This window comes from Mirounga angustirostris, unplaced genomic scaffold (genome assembly GCF_029215605.1).
Source record: "Mirounga angustirostris isolate CCGP_5_RB_7025 unplaced genomic scaffold, mMirAng1.0.hap1 SCAF_16, whole genome shotgun sequence".
NCBI classification, from domain to species: Eukaryota; Metazoa; Chordata; class Mammalia; order Carnivora; family Phocidae; genus Mirounga; species Mirounga angustirostris.
In genome coordinates, this window is record NW_026991724.1 from 122,843 (window position 1) to 140,645 (window position 17,803).

The 17,803-nt window shown below is 55.0% G+C and overlaps 1 protein-coding gene across 9 annotated transcripts; it reads right to left on the minus strand.

Annotated features, from left to right (window-relative positions):
- On the minus strand, positions 1-16,381 carry DEF8 (differentially expressed in FDCP 8 homolog). Of its 9 annotated transcripts, none has more exons than XM_064580932.1 (12): positions 16,252-16,381; positions 11,859-11,992; positions 10,527-10,624; positions 9,086-9,205; positions 7,612-7,753; positions 5,966-6,130; positions 5,261-5,388; positions 4,960-5,073; positions 4,348-4,428; positions 3,491-3,631; positions 3,229-3,338; positions 1-2,015 (listed from the first exon to the last, which is right to left on the minus strand). In XM_064580932.1, exons 1-12 carry the CDS (start codon positions 16,353-16,355, stop codon positions 1,913-1,915), a joined length of 1,440 nt encoding a protein of 479 aa, XP_064437002.1. In that variant the 5' UTR covers positions 16,356-16,381; the 3' UTR covers positions 1-1,912. The 9 variants fall into 9 exon arrangements, with proteins under 9 accessions (XP_064437002.1, XP_064437004.1, XP_064437001.1 ...); XM_064580934.1 differs by having other exon boundaries at positions 3,491-3,580; positions 4,348-4,425; positions 9,086-9,235; XM_064580931.1 differs by having other exon boundaries at positions 4,348-4,425; positions 9,086-9,235.
- Between the last annotated feature and the right edge of the window lie 1,422 nt (positions 16,382-17,803).

Genomic DNA, 17,803 nt, shown 5'->3' on the forward strand with positions numbered 1-17,803 from the left:
TCTAGAGAACACAGATTTAATGAGACAGCAGCTGCAGCATTATTACAGCTAGATATCCCTACTGCTCTTCTGTGAAGGGCTGGCCATGCAAACTGGTTCTTCGGTGGGTTCTTGTACCATACTGTGGACTCCCAAGACCCACACATGATTTTGTTTAAAGACTCTGCCATTCAGAAAGGGTAGGTGGAGATACTGGGGAGGAGGAAATGGAGGCAGTTAAAAAGAAAAGGGAGCCAACTCTTCGCCCAGCAGATGCCAGCATATTAACGCTTCCTATGGACACAGTGATTATAACTGGAATAATGTGATGTTCATTACACAGTATATTCAGGAATGGCCAATATCCTTAGGACAGAAATGTAATGCAGTGGTGAGAAATGTGCAGATTTGGGGGTGTAGGAAAAGGGCGTTTGGCCCTTAAGTCCTTCTCCAGCCCTAGAGAGGAAGGGGAAGCAGGACGGGGACCTGCCGTTGACCCAACCTCACCAGTGTTTGCTTCGCACTGTTTCCCCGAGGCAGATCAGAACACACCGTAAGAGGACTGCCTAAAGCCACCATGTGAGGCTTTTCTGATGGTGCAGAGAAGCGAGGAGGAGGGGATACCGTCTTTATCCACCCCTCTTATCGGCCAGCAAGCTAGGCTGACCTTTCCGCTGCAGGTTGCAGCGGACGGATATCCAAGTGGCTCTGTTCTGCCACCACCACCCACGCGTGTCAACTGTGCACATCAGCAGCCAAGCACAATCCGGGCAAGAGGGCACAAAAGACTGGAGAGCCACATCCAGAAACGTCCTGCTCCCACAGGCCACCCCCTCTATAGCAGGGTCTCTAAAGCACGAAGCATCCCTGCAAACACCAAGGCCGACGCTCCCCCGGTGAAGTGCTGTGGGTTGTTATGCTCTGTCCAGGGGTTCCATTTGTCAGCTGGTATACAGGACCTTCCACATCCCATGCCCCAGTCTTCCTGCACACGCTCTGGGATTCCTGCCCAAAGCTCCCTTGAGCAAATATTCCCAGTGCCTGACCTCAGGCCCCCAGACAAAAGGCCACAGGCTGGTGGTGGTCTGTGAGCTGTCCGGAGCCCTCCACTGGCACATGGAGCTCCTCAGGCAAACAGGCCGATGGCAGCCAACCCTGCTGCCTAACCTAGAACCTCCCCAGGGTCACAGTCCCTGCTGCAAACTGGGAAGCAGGACAGCCTCTTCCAACTGCACCCCCAACCACCCAGCCTAGAGCACCACCGTAAGCTGGGAGAGCAAAGGCCAGAGCAGGGGCTGGTACACCGGGAAGAGCTTCACAGCCCCCTTCCCTCCATGTTGTACAGAAGTGGGAACCCCCAGGACTGGACCTCTTGGAGGAGAACCCAGAGAGAACTGTGAGAGGCAGGAGCAGGGCCCTCAGGAGACAGTCGTGAACAACTACAAGTCCCCACACAAGGGGCCAAGGGGATGGGGTCCTCCAGGTAGATCCAAACCATCCATTGCAGAGAAAACTCAGGCCCAGCCTGGGTGTCTGCAGCCAGCATTCCCAAGGCTCGTCGGCCACTCCCCCAAAGCCCTCTGGGGGTTCTCAGGGTGGCCAAAGCCCAACGGCCTTGGCCCCAAGTGCCTCCCCAAGGCTCCTTGCCACAGGGGGTGGGGAGAAGCCTTTCCCCACTTCCCTGCTTATGGAGCCCTGCAGCCTCCACAGCAACACACCCAGGAAAGAGCCAGGCGAGACTGCCCCAAGTCCCAGCAAGTGCCTGGGAGAGGGACGACGGTCCTCGTGGTGCTGCTTACACCCCTCTGGCCCAGCACAGGTGAGAGGTCCAGGGACTGCACCCTAGGGGTCTCCAGAACACAAGAAACACCTTGACTTTGGCAATGACCAGCAGTTTGGATGCCAGAGAGGCCTGGGAGGGATTCCTGTTGCTCTAGGCATCCACGTCTGGACCAGGCTCCTGGAAGAGTGACTGCTTCCGCAAGGTGAGCCGAGCACATTTGGGACACGTGGTGGAGTTGTCATAGTAGCAGTCCCTGGGGACAGGGAGGGTGGGGTCAGCCCCAGCAAGGGTCTGGGCTCTCTGCATGTGAAATTCTACCGCTGAGCCTTCCCAGACTTCCTAAGTCAGGCCCTTCTACCCCCTCTACGGATGGGGAAACAGACGCAGTTTCTCCCAGAGGGCAGAAACCAGGTCTGCACCAGGTGCACCCAGGCCTGGGGTCCAGTGCTCAGTGCAGGCCCCTCCTACAGGGTCCACACCTGCTAGCTGGTTACCATCGACTTCTGCTTGGAGCTCTCAGTGTCTCGGCTTCCATACCTGTTCTTACCAACACTGCACAGAGCCTCCACTGAGGCACTGGGGGTGCACAGGGTCCTGGGGACTGCTGGTCCACAGAATCCACGGCTGGAGCATCGCTTCCGCTACAGTCCTTTCTGTGACAGCCGTCCCAGGCTACAGCGTCAGTGCTTGCTAGGACGGACAGCAAGTGCCCAACAAAAATCCACGTGGGCAGAAATGGGAGGTGCCCATCTGAATCCAGTGTGAGGCATCATGCAGGGCCCAGCAGGTGCACATCTACAATTAGTAACTGTACTATTTTTCCAAACATCCACTAGGTCTTTCTGTCATAAATGCTTACACTGGGGCACCTGGGTGGCTCAGCTGGTTAAGCGACTGCCTTCGGCTCAGGTCACGATCCTGGAGTCCCGGGATCAAGTCCCGCATCGGGCTCCCTGCTCAGTGGGGAGTCTGCTTCTCCCTCTGACCCTCCTCCCTCTCATGCTCTCTGTCTCTCATTCTCTCTCTCTCAAATAAATAAATAAAATCTTTAAAAAAATAAATAAATGCTTACACTGTTTGAACCTAAGTACTTAATAAAAAATGTTAGGTATTTCTTTTGGCCTAGGGATATTTGAAAAAAATCACTGAGACACTGTGGGTGCCAGGAGCTAGAAAGGTGAGGGACCTCTGGCCTCCACTACACCTCAGGTCTGGTGGGGAAGGGGCGCCAGTCAGACACCATGTGCAGCCTGGGGTCTGGGCCGCACCCCTCCCCAGCCCCACAGGGGCTTGTCCCCAGTGGAACCTCGACTTTAGTCACACAGATCAGGGTCTCACCCCGTATCTAGGATCAAGGCAAAGGGCTTTGAAAATCAGGCAGCAAAGACAGACGACCAAAAGCCTGTCTCCCCCTCCCTCCCTCCCTCCCTGCGCGCCTGGCTGAGGGTGGGTCCGGCCACACTGACCTGTGGAAGACAGCACAGCAGTCGGTGCACACGGACGTGTGGCTGTCGAAGGGGAAGAGTACGTCACCCTCTCTGCAGAGCTCACACACGAAGCCCTTGGCCTGACACCGCTGGGGGCGACAGGGCGGAGGGCGGGTCAGTGCCTGCTCCAAGGGGCACCTGAGCCAAGGACACACTGGGCCAAGCGGCCTGCCCGCCCGCCCTGCCCTGGGGACTGGGAGCAGAGAGAGAGACGCCCCCTGGTCTGCGGCAGGGAGCCCACCTCACAGTCCAGCTTGATGTGCTTGGCGAAGAGCGTGTGAGTCTCCGTGAGTGAGCAGCCAAGGCGGCCTGTGTGCGCGTCCAGCAGGTCCTGCACGGAGTACATCTCATCGTTCTCCACAAAATGCTGCCGGTCCTGGAGCTGTGGGTCCCAGCAACAGTGACCCCAAACACCGGGTGAGGGCCCCTTCTGCTGCCCACCCACTGACACTCCCATCCTCCAGGCCCTTGGGGGCTCACAGAAGCAAGAGAAGGTGTCGGTCTCTGGGCCGAGCACCGCACTCCCCCAGCCGCACTGGCCACCTTCTTGCTCCAGGCACCCTCCCCCCACCCTCTGTCCAGCATGCCATACCTCCTCCCGGGCCTCACCCTGTTAACAACCTCCTTTCCCTGCTTTATCTTGTCCACAGACCTCACCTCCCCCTGACTGTTTGTTTTTCTCCCCACCTGAAGTGAGGACATGGATTCCTGCCGGTTTTGTTCCCTGCTCCCTACGCTCTAGAGCAGTGAATACCCATGAATGTTTGTGGAACAAACAGGTGAGCCGTGAAGTATGTTTGTGGTCACCCCTGCCTGCGCAGAACTGTGCCTGGTCCACTACATGGAGACCCAGGTGAGGCTGCAGGGCGACAGCCGCTTCCCTTGGTGATGGAACCAGAGAACACTTTTGTGGATGGAATGCCTGTGTGCTCACTGAAGACCTAGTGCTCCTTGGAACACAGCAGGGGAGACCCTCTGCTAAAGTGCAGCACACGCAAGCTATGACGTCATCGGAAAAAGACTTGGGCACAGCGTGTCCTCGCTGCCCTGGCTCTCCGCTTCCCCTTTGCCCAACCCCCGGATTCCCAGGGGTCTGACCTGCAGGAGGAGACGAGCTTCCATGGCCTCCTTGCAAGTAATGAAGTACGGCTTCATGAGCAGGATGTCCTGGCGCAGCTTCTGTGGACAACAGGGGCAGGTCGGTATTCTCAGCCAGGGCAGGGCTGCGCCGTGGCACATCTGGGGGCCGAGGGGGCCGGCACTCCAGGTCAGGAGGGGACAGACGGTGCTTTCACGTCCCCCAGGATGGTCCCAGATCTGAGAGCTCCAGACAAGCTCAAGTTCGAACCCCAGCTTCCCGGCCAATGCCCCCAGAGGAGCACTCATCCTCAAACACGTTGTACAAAAAAGAGAAAGAATAATGTTGTATGTTGATTATCTTGAAATAATCTTTTGGATATACTGGGTCATATAAAATATACTATTAAAATGAACTTTACCTGCTTTTTACTCTTTTAATGTGGCTACTAGAAAATTTCAAATTGCCTCTGGGCCTAGTTATCATATTGTGACCAGACACTGCTCTAGGGTCTTTAACCCTAAGGACAGCTGAGGGGCCCCCTGAACCTTAGCAGGTGGCAGCTCTCCTCTGCTCCCAGGGCACACAGGGAGAGCAAGGTCCACCCTCACCCCTGCCCCCTCCAGCCTTACCCGGATCTCCACCAGCCCCTCCACATAGTTGAACAGCAGAGGGTTGATCTCCCGCAGCCTGAGAACCGGCCGAGACACCATCAGCGCCAGGTAACGCATGCTGCAGCGGGACACCTGGGGGGCATGGTGGAGGGGCACCTCCGGCATTACACACGCCACCCCCAGAACCATGCTCCCCCCAACCTAAGCCAGGGCCGAGCACCGGCTCTCCCTCCTTGGGGCTCCATCTCCTCCCCTCCCAGCCCCTTCCCTGCCCCCCAGCCCCTATACCAGCCCTTGGGCCCTGCTCCCCTGCCCTTGCCTTGCGTGGCTCGAAGTCCCAGTTGTGCACGACTCGCGCGGGGATGACGGCCAGGTCATTCCAGTGGCAATGGCTGCAGTAATACTGGCCCGTGTAGTCACACTGCCGGGCCTCGCTGGGCACGCCCCCTGCAGGCGGGACGGGTCATTACAAGTCGGGGCTGCCTCCAGGGTCCCTGACAGCTTAGGAACCACAGAAAGCACGGAAAGCATATGGGGGAAAGAGGCAGCTGACCTGGGAGGTGCCACCCTGCAGACGGGACACAACCTCTTCTCAGCCACAGGACCTGAGGCAGATCAGGGCACCCTGCTACCCTCAGTTTCGTCATCAGTAAAATGACACCACGGGACTGCTGAGAGGACCCCATGAATTAACATTAGTAAATCTATGACACGAGGCACATGAATGGTATTGTGCGATTTTTCCCATGTGGGTGGGCTTTCTGTGTCAATGGGGCCACACGGGAGGCTGAGTGCAGGCCAGCCCTGTGGGAACCCCTAGGTGACCTGGGCTGGAACCTCAGTGTGCTCGAATGGCAAGTGAAAGGGTACAGGTCACAGCCCCTTGTCACGTCCCAAGGAAGGAGAGCAGGACACCACCCACAGGAGCCCAGCTGTCCCTAGCTGTCTGATGTATCCAATTTCCTTACACCTGCCCAAAGCAGCCTCCCTCACCCTGCGCCCCGATCCTTCCTGGGGCACTCACGCAGAGAGATGGGCGCCCGGCACTCGGCGCAACGGTAATCTTGGCTGTCCAGCCCTGTCTCAGGGCAGATGTTCAGCTCATATTCGGCTTGGTGGCTGACTTTGGAGCGCACACAGGGCTTGGAGATGAGGTTCAAGCACTTGCTGTGACATCGGTAATAGCAGCCTGGGGTGAGGAGACCAACATTGTGCCTTTCAGAAGTGGGGGGCATGCTGCAGCCCAGACTGGCCTTCAGCTCTACCCCAATTCCCACATCAATCTGAGAGCTTCTCAAGGCCCCAGTGTAGGTCCCAGAACTTCAAAGACCTTGTCAGTCCCCATCCCAAGCGCTGCCCTGGGGGTGCATGCAGACCTCCCTCCTCAACTCCAAAACCTGCCATTCCCACCTGGATGCCTCAAGGGCATCAAACTCACTCTGTCTAAATGAAATTCTCGCTCTTCCTTAACAAACCCACCTCCCACGCATAGTTTTCCCGCCTCAGATTTCAGTAACTCCATCTTCCCACCAGCTGAGGCTAAAATTTGTAACGTCATCTCAACCCCTCTTTTATGCCTGTTTCCAGCCCTTCGGCTAGTGCCGCACCTGGACACTTCTCACCCAAAAGACTCCATCCATCCTGATCAGAGGGCCATCATCCTCCCCCTCCCCCTCTGCACTCCTTCCTTCAGTCCATGCTCAGCTCAGCAGCCAAAGTGGTCCTTTTAAAACCTAGGCATGTCCAGCACCGACCCATGGCCCCCAGTGCACTTAAAGGAAAGCACATGGCCACCTCTGAGCCCACTCGACCAACCTCCTCTCGGGTACAATGCCCCAGCCAGACTTCTCTCTGCTCCACACTGAAGACACTGGACACACACTAACCACAGGGCCTTTGCACAGAACTCCCTCACAGGAACATTCTTACCCACATATACTCCTGGCTTACTCCCTGACTTCCAAGTTTTGCTTGAATGTCACATGATGCCTTTTCATTCCACCCTAAAGTCACACCCATAACACTCCCTGACCCATGCTGTTCCCTTTCCTTATTTTTTTTGTCAGTGCACTCTATTGTCTAACACACCATATGCTCATTCGGAACAGAACCATCCACAGGAATTCTCTGCAAAAATGGAAATGTCCCGGGCGCCTGGGTGGCTCAGTTGGTTAAGCAACTGCCTTCGGCTCAGGTCATGATCCTGGAGTCCCGGGATCGAGTCCCGCATCGGGCTCCCTGCTCAGCGAGGAGCCTGCTTCTCCCTCTGACCCTCCCCCCTCTCGTGTACTCTCTCTCATTCTCGCTGTCTCAAATAAATAAATAAAATCTTAAAAAAAAAAAAAAAAAGGAAATGTCCCATATGGTGCCCACCAGCCTCATATGGCTATTGGGATAGCACAGCTAAGGAATGAAGTAGTTATTTATTTTAACAACTTAAATTTGAATAGCCACCTCTGGCATACTAGAAAGCCTAATGTGGATGTGAGCCTGGTAAAGGCAGGAGTTTGGGTCTTTTGTCCCTTGTTTCATCCCAGGTAGGCCACAAGGCTCAGTAAATACTGAGTACTGCGCAGAAGGCACCCAAACACAACCCAGAGCTGCCAGGTCTCTGCCCTGCCCGGGGACCAGGACTGCCCCCCGAAAAAGCAGGTCTGGGTGTTGGCCTACCTGTGCACGTATACCAGGTCTGAATGAGCCCCCAGATAATGGTGTTACACTTGTCACAAGTTTGCTTGACACTCTTGCTCTTCTCCTTGTAGAAACGGTGCTCCAGGAGGACTCGGATGTTGGGCTCATCCTCACTGGGGTCCTGAAGAGAGGCCCGGGAGGCGTCACATGTGAGCCTGCTGCAACTGCTTTCCCTTCCCATGAACCCCTTTGCTTACTTCTTCCAGTACCATTCACAGCAGATATTGTGAGTTTCCCTCAATGTCACACCCCCTTTCCCTTTAGAAATAGAACTCCCGGGCATCTGGGTGGCTCAGTTGGTTAAGCGACTGCCTTCGGCTCAGGTCATGATCCTGGAGTCCCGGGATCAAGTCCCGCGTCGGGCTCCCTGCTCGGCGGGGAGTCTGCTTCTCCCTCTGACCCTCCCCCTTCTCATGCTCTCTCTCCCTTAAATAAATAAAATCATGGGGCACCTGGGTGGCTCAGTTGGTTAAGCGACTGCCTTTGGCTCAGGTCATGATCCTGGAGTCCCTGGATCGAGTCCCGCATGGGGCTCCCTGCTCGGCGAGGAACCTGCTTCTCCCTCTAACCCTCCCCCCTCTCATGTGCTTGCTCTCTCTCATTCTCTCTCTCTCAAATAAATTAAAAAAAAAAAATCTTTAAAAAAAAAGAAATAGAACTCCCCAGTAATCAGTCAGGCCTGGACCACCCAGACAATAGTGACAAGGGTGACTTTCCCTGCACCCAAGTGCTGTTCTGGGACGATGTTAGGGTCAAGGGTGTGTGAGCAGGAGTCATAAGGCTTTCTCTCCCCTCCCACCATTTTTTCCTGCTGAGTACAGACCCAGAGGGGACATGTGGCCATATTGGATTCTCCACACGGACTGGCAAAGCAACAAAAACAGAGGGCCTGGGACCTCCAACACCATTAGCTGCCATATGGGCCTAGATCACCTACAGGATCTCCACATGAGTGAAATTTCACATGTCATTCCTTTAAGCCACTGTATTTTGGGGTGTCTTTGTTACCACAGCCTTACTTACACCCTAATGAATACTCTGCTTTCTAAATTCCCAGGGACGCATGAGCCGTGCAGGGACACGGTGGCAGCAAGTTAAAGGGCACACACAGTCAATGTGCACCTGCAGGTTTTGGCCTCCAGGATCCATTACCCTTACTGCTGTCCCCTTCGTGAAACACTCAGGAGGCCACCATCGCCCCCCACCCACTCTAGGTCATAAGGTTCAAGGGGGGACTGACCTCACTTACTTGAGCCAGTGGGTGGGCATGTGCCCAAGACTGGCCAATCCAGATTAGGCTAATAGAGAAATAGTCTGCACATGGGGTGAAGGCCCACCTCTGTCCCCACCTTTCTGGGTGGCTTTCTATCTCAGTCCCTCAGCTCCCCAGCCTCTAGAACTTCATTCTCACATTGCTCCGGTAGCCTCCATGGTGGGGTACGTCAGCACCCACCTTCAGTTCCTGGAGCTTCAGCCGGAGGTGGATGAGCCTCACAACGGCGTCCTTCTGCTTCTCCGACTGCTCGGGAAGCTCCAGAATCACCTGCTTGCACTCCTCGATAGCCTGCCGCAGCTGCTGAATGTCAGAAGCCAGGAACAGACCCTGCCCAGGTTGGGGGGAGCGGTGCGGCAGGTGACAGCATCAGATGCCTGCCCTGCACGCTCTCCACGTGGAGGTCAAGCCCAGAGCAGACCTCCCTGCTCCTCGCTTGCCTCAGTGAAGAAACTGAAGCCCAGAGGGAGGGGCCGAGGATTTGCTCAAGGCCCAGGAAAGTTACCAGCACAGGTAGGAACCACCCCATGCCACCTGCCTGCCAGCTGGACCTGTCCACTCACAGGCCTCTGAAAACCTAATTCAGGATGTTTTTCAAAACACAACTTCCTTCTTGTAGAAACCTAATCACTTTTCTGGCTATGCTATTTTGCTTACTTCTACAGAGCTTCCTCTTGGATGAAAGCTGGGGAAATGACAATTTGCCTGTCATGAAGGAGAGGAAGTGGCCTCCAGCTTAATCACCAAGCCCAGAGATTCCCCGGACACCCACCCACCCCTAGCACCAGCACCGCACAAGGACTCAGAGCCAGGGCCCAACAAAGGCCCTGGGCCTGGGACCCTGCTGTCAATAGGGAAGGAAGCCAGGCTCAAGTCTGAGCAGGGGAGCTGAGGCTGATCTCGCCCCAGGCAAAGGGTAGAACTGCCCTCAGGAGCCACCCTCCACCTCCAGGAGACCAGGCAAAGAGGAGGTGACAATCCTACTCTGGAAGCTCAGTGTGTGGCCCCTAGGAGGGGCTCAAACATTTCTTTAATGAAGATACAAAATACAAATACAAAATGACAAGTAAATGAGAACTGGGGGCTTCTGGGTGAATCTTTTTTGATTTCAGTTACATTAGAATATTTCTATGTTTCTCTCAAATAAAAGTTGAAGATACTTTGCATAAAACTGAAAGATGTTCAAACTTTTTAAAATAGATTATTAGAGCCCTTTAGTTAAAAAAAGAAAAAGCTTCCATAGAACAAAAAAGTTGAACTGAGGAGAGTGGCCCTGTGGTCCTTCCCTCATCCTGCTGCACAGCCACAGGATCCCCCAGGACCCAGATGGAGCCAACCCTCATGTCTGCCTCCCAGGAACCAGGAACATGAGGAGACGGATGGCCCCACACAAGAAGAGCAACTTCAGGTCCCAAACCCCAGTTCTGCTGATCTTCCCTGGCTCCCAAACAGGTTTTGGAGATGAGAGTCAGCTGTCATGTGGGTCTCAGATTCAAGGCCCAGGAGCCCCAGCCAAGGTGGGCTGGCCCTGCTGCCTGAGGACGGGGTGACAAGGAAATGGCTGGTTCCTCCTCCTCGGGGGCTCACCCATCCCCCTCCCCACTCCAGGCCCAAACCTTACCACAGGGCGGGAAAAGTGGTCCTCAGATAAGCCGAGATCCATCACTCGCTCAGTGCAGCAGAACTCTTGCTCTCCAGGGGGCAGCTCAGGCAGGGCCTCTGCAGTGGGTACAGGTGTGAAGGGCAGCAGAGAGAGAAAGAAAAATCAACCTGCCGGGCGCCTGGGTGGTTCAGGTGGTTGAGCATCTGCCTTTAGCTAAGGTCATGATCCCGGGGTCCTGGGATCGAGCCCCGCATCGGGCTCCCTGCTTGGCGAGGAGCCTGCTTCTCCCTCTCCCTCTCCTGTTCCCCCTACTTGTGCTCTCTCGCTCTCTCTGTCAAGTAAAGAAATAAAATATTTAAAAAAAAAAAGAAAGAAAAATCAACCTGCCTTTCCCCCAGAAGTAGGTTGGGGACGGGAGAAGCCCACAGGAGGTGCTGAGGGGAGCCAGGCCCCACCCTGGTATCTGCCCTGTTTGCACGTGCAAAGGAACCCATATCCTAAATAAATAAGAGAGAGCCATCCAAAAAGATGAGGTGGGGGGAAAAAAATCTAAAAATAAAATTAAAAAAAAGAAAAGAAAGAAACCAAGATGAGGTGGATACCCATGGTGCTAAGAGAGGTCCACAAAACAGTATTAGAGAAACATCCTAATTTCTCTCTCTCTCTTTTTTAATATTTTATTTATTTGAGACAGACAGAGCACGAGCAGGGGAAGGGGCAGAGGGAGTGGAAGAGGCATAAGCAGACTCCCCACATGGGGCTCGATCCTAGGACTCTGGGATCACGACCTGAGCCCAAGTCAGACACCCAATGGACTGAGCCACCCAACGCCCCAGAAACATCCCAATTTCTAAGGCATACCTTACATATGCGTATATGGATTCAAGGCTGCTGGACGGTTGCACAACAGAATTTCCGGACCCCTGTGTGGACTCTAGGAGGTTTCTGCGTGCGCACACACACCCTGAATACCCTTATTGACTGCATCTGCAGCTCTTAGAGCCCCACTCTCCTGACCCCCAGAAGAGCTGGGCCTCTGTCCAGGCCATTCCATCCTCTCCCTGACCAGATCTCAGCTCTGAGTTCCCTCCCCAAGTATTCCCTGAGTATCTGCCCAGCGACGCAGCAGTGACAAGACAGTCACAAATCCCTGCCCTTGGGAGTGTGTGTCCTAGTGGGGCCACAGAACAGGCAGAACGTGGTTTGTGCTGAGGAGAAAGGGGAAGTGGCCAGCAAGGGACCCAGCTACATGGGAAAGCCAGCATGCTCCATGGGCGGAACTAGGAAGAGAGGATGGAGGTCCCAAGTGAGGGGTCGGATTGCCCATTCAGGCCTCCCCCAAGCACCTACCTTCAGAAGCGACTTCTGGGACTTCCTCCCTGGCCCTCTGCTCATGCTGCCTTGGCCCAGGCTCCTTGTTGAAGGGGTTGAGGTGGGCCTGCCGGAACCGGGCCAGCTTCTCATCATATTCCATAGCATCCCACCTGCAGGGCAGGGTAGGTCAGAGAAGAGCATCCAGCTCCTCGACTCACTGCATTCCCATCCCCTTCCTGAGTTCCTGGGGTTCCAGAGGGGATGTCTGGCCTCCTTCAGTCTGCCAGGAGGGTCCAGGTGGAACATCCCCACACCATGGCCGCCCATCCTCTGTCCCTCCTCAAACCAGCTCAGCCCCCTCACCTAGGTCCCCACTGGTAGCATCCCCTCAGTAACAGCAACCCACCCAGGGCACGCAGATGGAACAGAGGTAGGAGACGGACGCGACCTACCCAAGAGTACCCAGCCAGGCGGGAACCTAGGCCCCCTACCTCCCAGTACAGGGTCCTCATTCAGCCCCAGTCCAGCTGTGCCCTCACTGCTCCGAAGGAAAGGGTTGACGGCTCCCATGAGCCAACACCTCCCAGGACTCAGTTTTCTACTTCTGGCCCCGAGCAGGGGTACTCCTTTTCTGTCAGAGCACCCCAAAGCCATAGCCCCTGAGCAGAACCATCAGTGGTGACTGTCAGAGGTCACAGTGCTGGACACTCTGGAGCCAATGCCAGGGTCCAGGCCTGCTCTGCCACCTGCAGCGTGGCCTTGGGCAGGGCCCATCTTCCTGGTGCCCCAAGGAGCTCTCCATCTCTGCCGGCTCGTTAGTCATCATGGAGGCCAGCATGGCACCTCGCTGGTCTGGATTCCCACTCATGCTCTATGTGGCCTGAGTCAGTGGCCCCACACCTCGGGATCCCAGGAACTAGGAAATGCCTAGTTCACCACCTGGCACTGCTCTCCCCTCCCAAGAGCTCAGCGAGCGGCAGAACACACAGGGCTGATGGCTCCTGAGAGGGAGATAGGGGCTTCGATTGGGGGCAGTGGTTTGCATCCCAGGTCATCCCACTTCCTTAGCCTCTCTGCTTCCAGGGTGACACGAGTTCATAGGAAATCAGATTTTTTTTAAAACACTTTGCAGCACTTTAAGTGCCAGGTATTAGTTATGCTTTCTCTGTACCTGTTTAGTCTAAAATAATTTGTGATTATCAAACATAAGCCTATGACTCCTATCTGCACCCCCTCCAAAAGAAAGAGAACTGATCCCAGACAGGACAGCCATGACAAGGGTCACCCCCAGCCCTGCCCAGTGCTGGCTGCCCTGCATCTGGGTCAGAAACGCCCACACTAACTGTGGGACCTGTCCTACCTGTTTGGCCTCTGTGGTGGGGATGTGGGTTAGAGGAGTTCCAGTCTGGCAGAACCCAGCACCTGGGTCAACACAGGAGAGGACACAGATGCCATGGGCTATGGGCCTAAGCCTCCTCTCTCTCATTACCTGACAGCTTTGGGCAGCTCACTCAGGGTGGTTGGGCCCTGATGACCAGTGCCTCTCCAAATGATGGGTGTCGCAGTGTCCCGGGAAGCACCCAGAGTGCAGGGCAGACCCAGCTGTGCCAGGACTCACTCACCCCATCTTCCCTAGTGGTGACAAAGATTCTTTGCCTGACTAGCCTGTAGTCAGGCTCCCGAACCTTCTCCTAGGCCATCTGGGCTCCTCCTGTAAAATCCAGTTCTAGCAAGAACCTTGCTACATCAGTTTAGCAAGAGTCCCCCACCCTGATACCCGGTCACCCTCAAATCTGCTATCACCCCCAGGTGACATGTGATCACCCCAGCCTGCCCTCAGCAGAGATCTTGTCAGATCAGTTTAGCCAGACTCCCCACTCAGCCCTGATGTCTCCCCTCAGCAAGTGTCCACCCACTGATTTTACCCTGCTCCTTGGCTGTAAACTCTCACTTGCCTGTGCTATATTCTGAGTTGAACTCAGTTCCATACCGAGGTCTCTTTTCCCCTACTGCAAGAGTCTTCAATAAAGTCTGCACTTACTATTTTAACAACAGTCCAGGTCTGTTTTTTCTTCTTTGACTGGGCGAGGGGAGCTGGAGTTTTGGCTTGTCGCAATTTCCCAACCTCCCTATAGTTAGATGTGGTCATGCAACTATGTTATGACCAATGGATTTTAAACAGAAAGATCTCTTGGGAATTTTTCTTAAAAGGAGGCACTGCCCTTCTTCAGCCCTTCCTACCTCTTGCCGCCTGGGACGCAGATGTAATGCGTGGGGCTGGAGTAGTCACCTTGGGTTTGACCCACAAGTCCTGAGCTCCTTCACCCCAGGCTTCATTCAAGTGAGACAGAAATAAACTTCTGTTTAAACCACTGTTACTGGGAGAAGGATTTCTATCTCCTACATCCGAAACAGATCCTGACTGATCACCCCAAGAGCCTTGTGGTGATAAAATGAATTGGTGCTATTCAAATCCCAGACCTGTCAGCTCCTAGCTGACATGTATGGTCTTGGGCAAATGCCTAGACCTTTCTTTGCTTTTGATTTCTCATGTTTCAAATGGGGGAAATAATAGTACCCACTGTGTAGGGTTATGATGAAGATTAAATTAGTTAATGCAAAGTTCCGAGTATCCTGGCCAGCACACAGTATGCACCTGATAAATACCAGCTACAGCTTACTATTATCATTGTTACGAATGTGATCAGATAGCCCTGGGGAGCCTGGGTGGCTCAGTCGGTTAAGGATCTGCCTTCGGCTCAGGTCATGATCCCAGAGCAGGGAGTCCGCTTCTCCCTCTCCCTCCGCCTGCCACTCCCCCTGCTTGTGCTCTCACTCTGTCAGATAAATAAATAAAATCTTAAAAAAAAAAAAAAATCAGAGAGCCCTGATTTAAATTCTGGGTCTCCCAGTGATGAGCTATGTGATCCTATTTTCTTGCCCACAAATAAGGAAGAATACCTACCTCCTGGGGTGGGTAGAAGGACTAAGTATATACTTATATATGTCAGGAGAGCCCATAGCCCAGAGCTGTTGTTAAGCAAGCCGTATCTGTCATCACATGATGACCAGCCCAACTCTAAGGAAACCTCCCCGCATTTTAAACTATGGCCAGGGGTGCTTAAAGGCAGGGACACCTCTGCTCCTCCCAACAGCTCTCCTCTGGGCTGGAAGCTCCCCTGGAAAAAGCATCTTTCAATTGCCTCCTTATGGGCAGTGCCAGCTCCAGGCCTGGCATAGAGGCCATGGATGAATGAATAAATGGTCATCTGACCTCTCTCAGCCTCAGTCTCTCTCCTGCCAAGTTGGAGAATCATACTTCCCTCTGGGCTTCTAAGGGCAGACAAGTGAGGTCCCAACATTTAAGCCCAGGGGCTGCAGTGCAGGGCAGCTAACTTGGCCCCGCCCCCCACTGCCCCACCAGGTTCACCCCTCAGAGAGCCTCGCACTCAGATTCAGGCTGGGTGTCCCGGAGAACAGGCAGGAAGGTGAAGACTCAGAGGAATGAAGGAAACCCACGGTCCCACCTCTGCCCTCCTCTAGAGACTTCCCTTCTCTGGCAGGGGAAGAGAGGGGAGGATGAGACAACTTAGCAATTCAAGGGAACTTCAGAATAAAGCCAGGGGCTCATGAGGCACTAAAAGGTCCTGGGCTGAAGCTCGGGTGCACTCCTGATGGGTCACAGCCACCAAAAAGGTTCTATTCTCACCCAGCCACAACTGGAGGTCCCTAGAATTCTCCCTGGAGGGGACAGGGGAGAAGGTACATCCTATTTTCTCCTACCTGGAAGGAGGCCTGGCAGGACCCTGCGGGGAGCAGGGGCAGAGTTACTGCCCCTTTGAGGGTTATTTGCCACTGACTGAAGCCTGGCACAGTGGCCACAGCCGGCCTCAGGAGTGAGCCACCCCTAAGAGATACCTCCAGCAGCTTCCCTCACAACAACAACAAGCATACCCTCTGGGGACCCTCACCAACCCGCTCTGCGTAGGTGCGGGCCTCTTCCACCACGCCCATCCATGCCCTAGGGGAGGAAACTGAGGCCCCGCATTCCCGGGGGGGGGGGTGGCCCAGCCCTGGGGGCTGCCGCGGGCCTCACGGACTCTTCAGACAGCGCGTGTGGACGGCCGGAAGCGGTGACAGTGTCACCCGGGGAGCGGGGAGGGAGGAGCTCCCCTCTGGGCTGATAAACCTGCCCGAGCGGGGTGGGAGGCAGCGCAGGTCCCCTGTGCCCCCAGCGCCCCAGGGAGGACGGGCAGGTCGGAACCCTGGGCGGGTTCCTCAGCCCCCGCGCCCTCGGGAGAGGGGGCTCCCCGCGCCCCGGGACGCGGCGGCCCAGACGGCCCCCGAGGGTCGAGCGCCCCGGTTCTCTGCACCGCCAGCACCCCCGCCCCTCACCTGGCCCGCCCAGACTCCCCCCTCCGCCGCTCACCTGACCGCCGCCGCCCTCGCTACATTGTAACCCGCCCCGCTGCCCTCGCTACATTGTATCGAGCCCCGCCGCCCGCTGCTGCCACCTGCGGCCCGGAGGCTCATGGCAAGCCGGGGCCCCAGCGTCTGCGCGCCCCGGCCCTCGCGCCCGGGCGGCCTCCGCGTCCCCCTCCGGGAAATGGGTGAGGCTTCATCCCAGCTGTTCAAGACGGCCTGACGGACTACTGCATTTTCTATATTTTCTGTAAGCATAGAAGCCATGGTTTAAATAAAAACCACAGCACTTAAGAGGAAAAATGGCTGGGACGCCTGGGCGGCTCAGTCGGTTGAGTGTCTGCCTTCAGCTTCAGTCGTGATCCTGGGATCCTGGGATCGAGCCCCGCGTCAGCTCCCCGCTTAGTGGGGAGCCTGCTTCTCCCTCTGCTTGTGCTCTCTCCGCCTCTCTCTCTCTCTCTCTCTCGTAAAATAAATAAAATCTTTAAAGAAAAGAAAAAATTGTGGTATTTAATTTCTTTTTTATTGTGGGTGCCTGGGTGGCTCAGTCGTTAAGCGTCTGCCTTCGGCTCAGGTCATGATCCCAGGGTCCTGGAATCGAGTCCCACATGGGGCTCCCTGCTCAGCTTGTGTTCCCTCTCTCTCTGTGTCTCTCTCTGTCAAATAAATAAATAAATAAAATCTTTAAAAAAATTTTAAAAGATAAAAAGCCCAGTGGTTGAGGGGAAAAAAGGGGAAGAGGGAATCGCTGTGCAGACAGCAGCTGCTGGTGCTCATCCGCACGACCCTATGTGGTCTTCACCGCCAGTGAGCAAGGGACGTGCTGTCATTCTATCCCATTTTACAGAGGAGAAAACAGGCACAGTCCGCTTAGGGGGAGGATCAGGAGAGGATGGGTTAGGGGGACGTTGGAGAAGCCTGTGTCTGAAGCAGCTGGTATTATTACTGCTTTATAGGTGTGCTCTGCCCTGCTTTGTTTCTCTCCATATTCTTCACCACCGCCTGATGTCCTCTGCCTCATACAATTTTACTTGTTGTCTGTTTCCATCATCACCCCTCCCCCCACCAGAAACCAAGGGCTATAGGTAGGAGTTTTGTTTCCTTTCTTCACCGCTTCTTGCCTAGACCAGTGCCTGCACAAAGTAGGTGCTTAGTTACAAGGACTGAGGAAGGAGAAGTCCCTGAGAGGGCCAGCCTTGAGAGGGAGAAGGGCTCAGCGGGCGGGTGTGTTAGCACCAACTGTTGAACGGAGTCCACATCTGCCACACTTGGGTACTGTGACGGTGGTGAGAAGCCAGACAGCACTTGAGGAGCCATCCAGATGGACAGTATGCAAAGGTGCAATTTAATGAGAGATATGGTGAGCACTGAGGAAGAAATAAACAGGGAGACAAAGTAATGGACAAGGTCAGGGGAGGAGAACACCATGCTCAGGCTAAGACCCAAAGGGTAAGAAGGTGAGAAGCACAGAGGAGCTGTGGAAAAGCATCCAGAGGGAAACCACAAGTGCAAAGCCCTTGAGGAACTGAAAGAGCCCAGTGTGCCCGCGGAACCGAAAG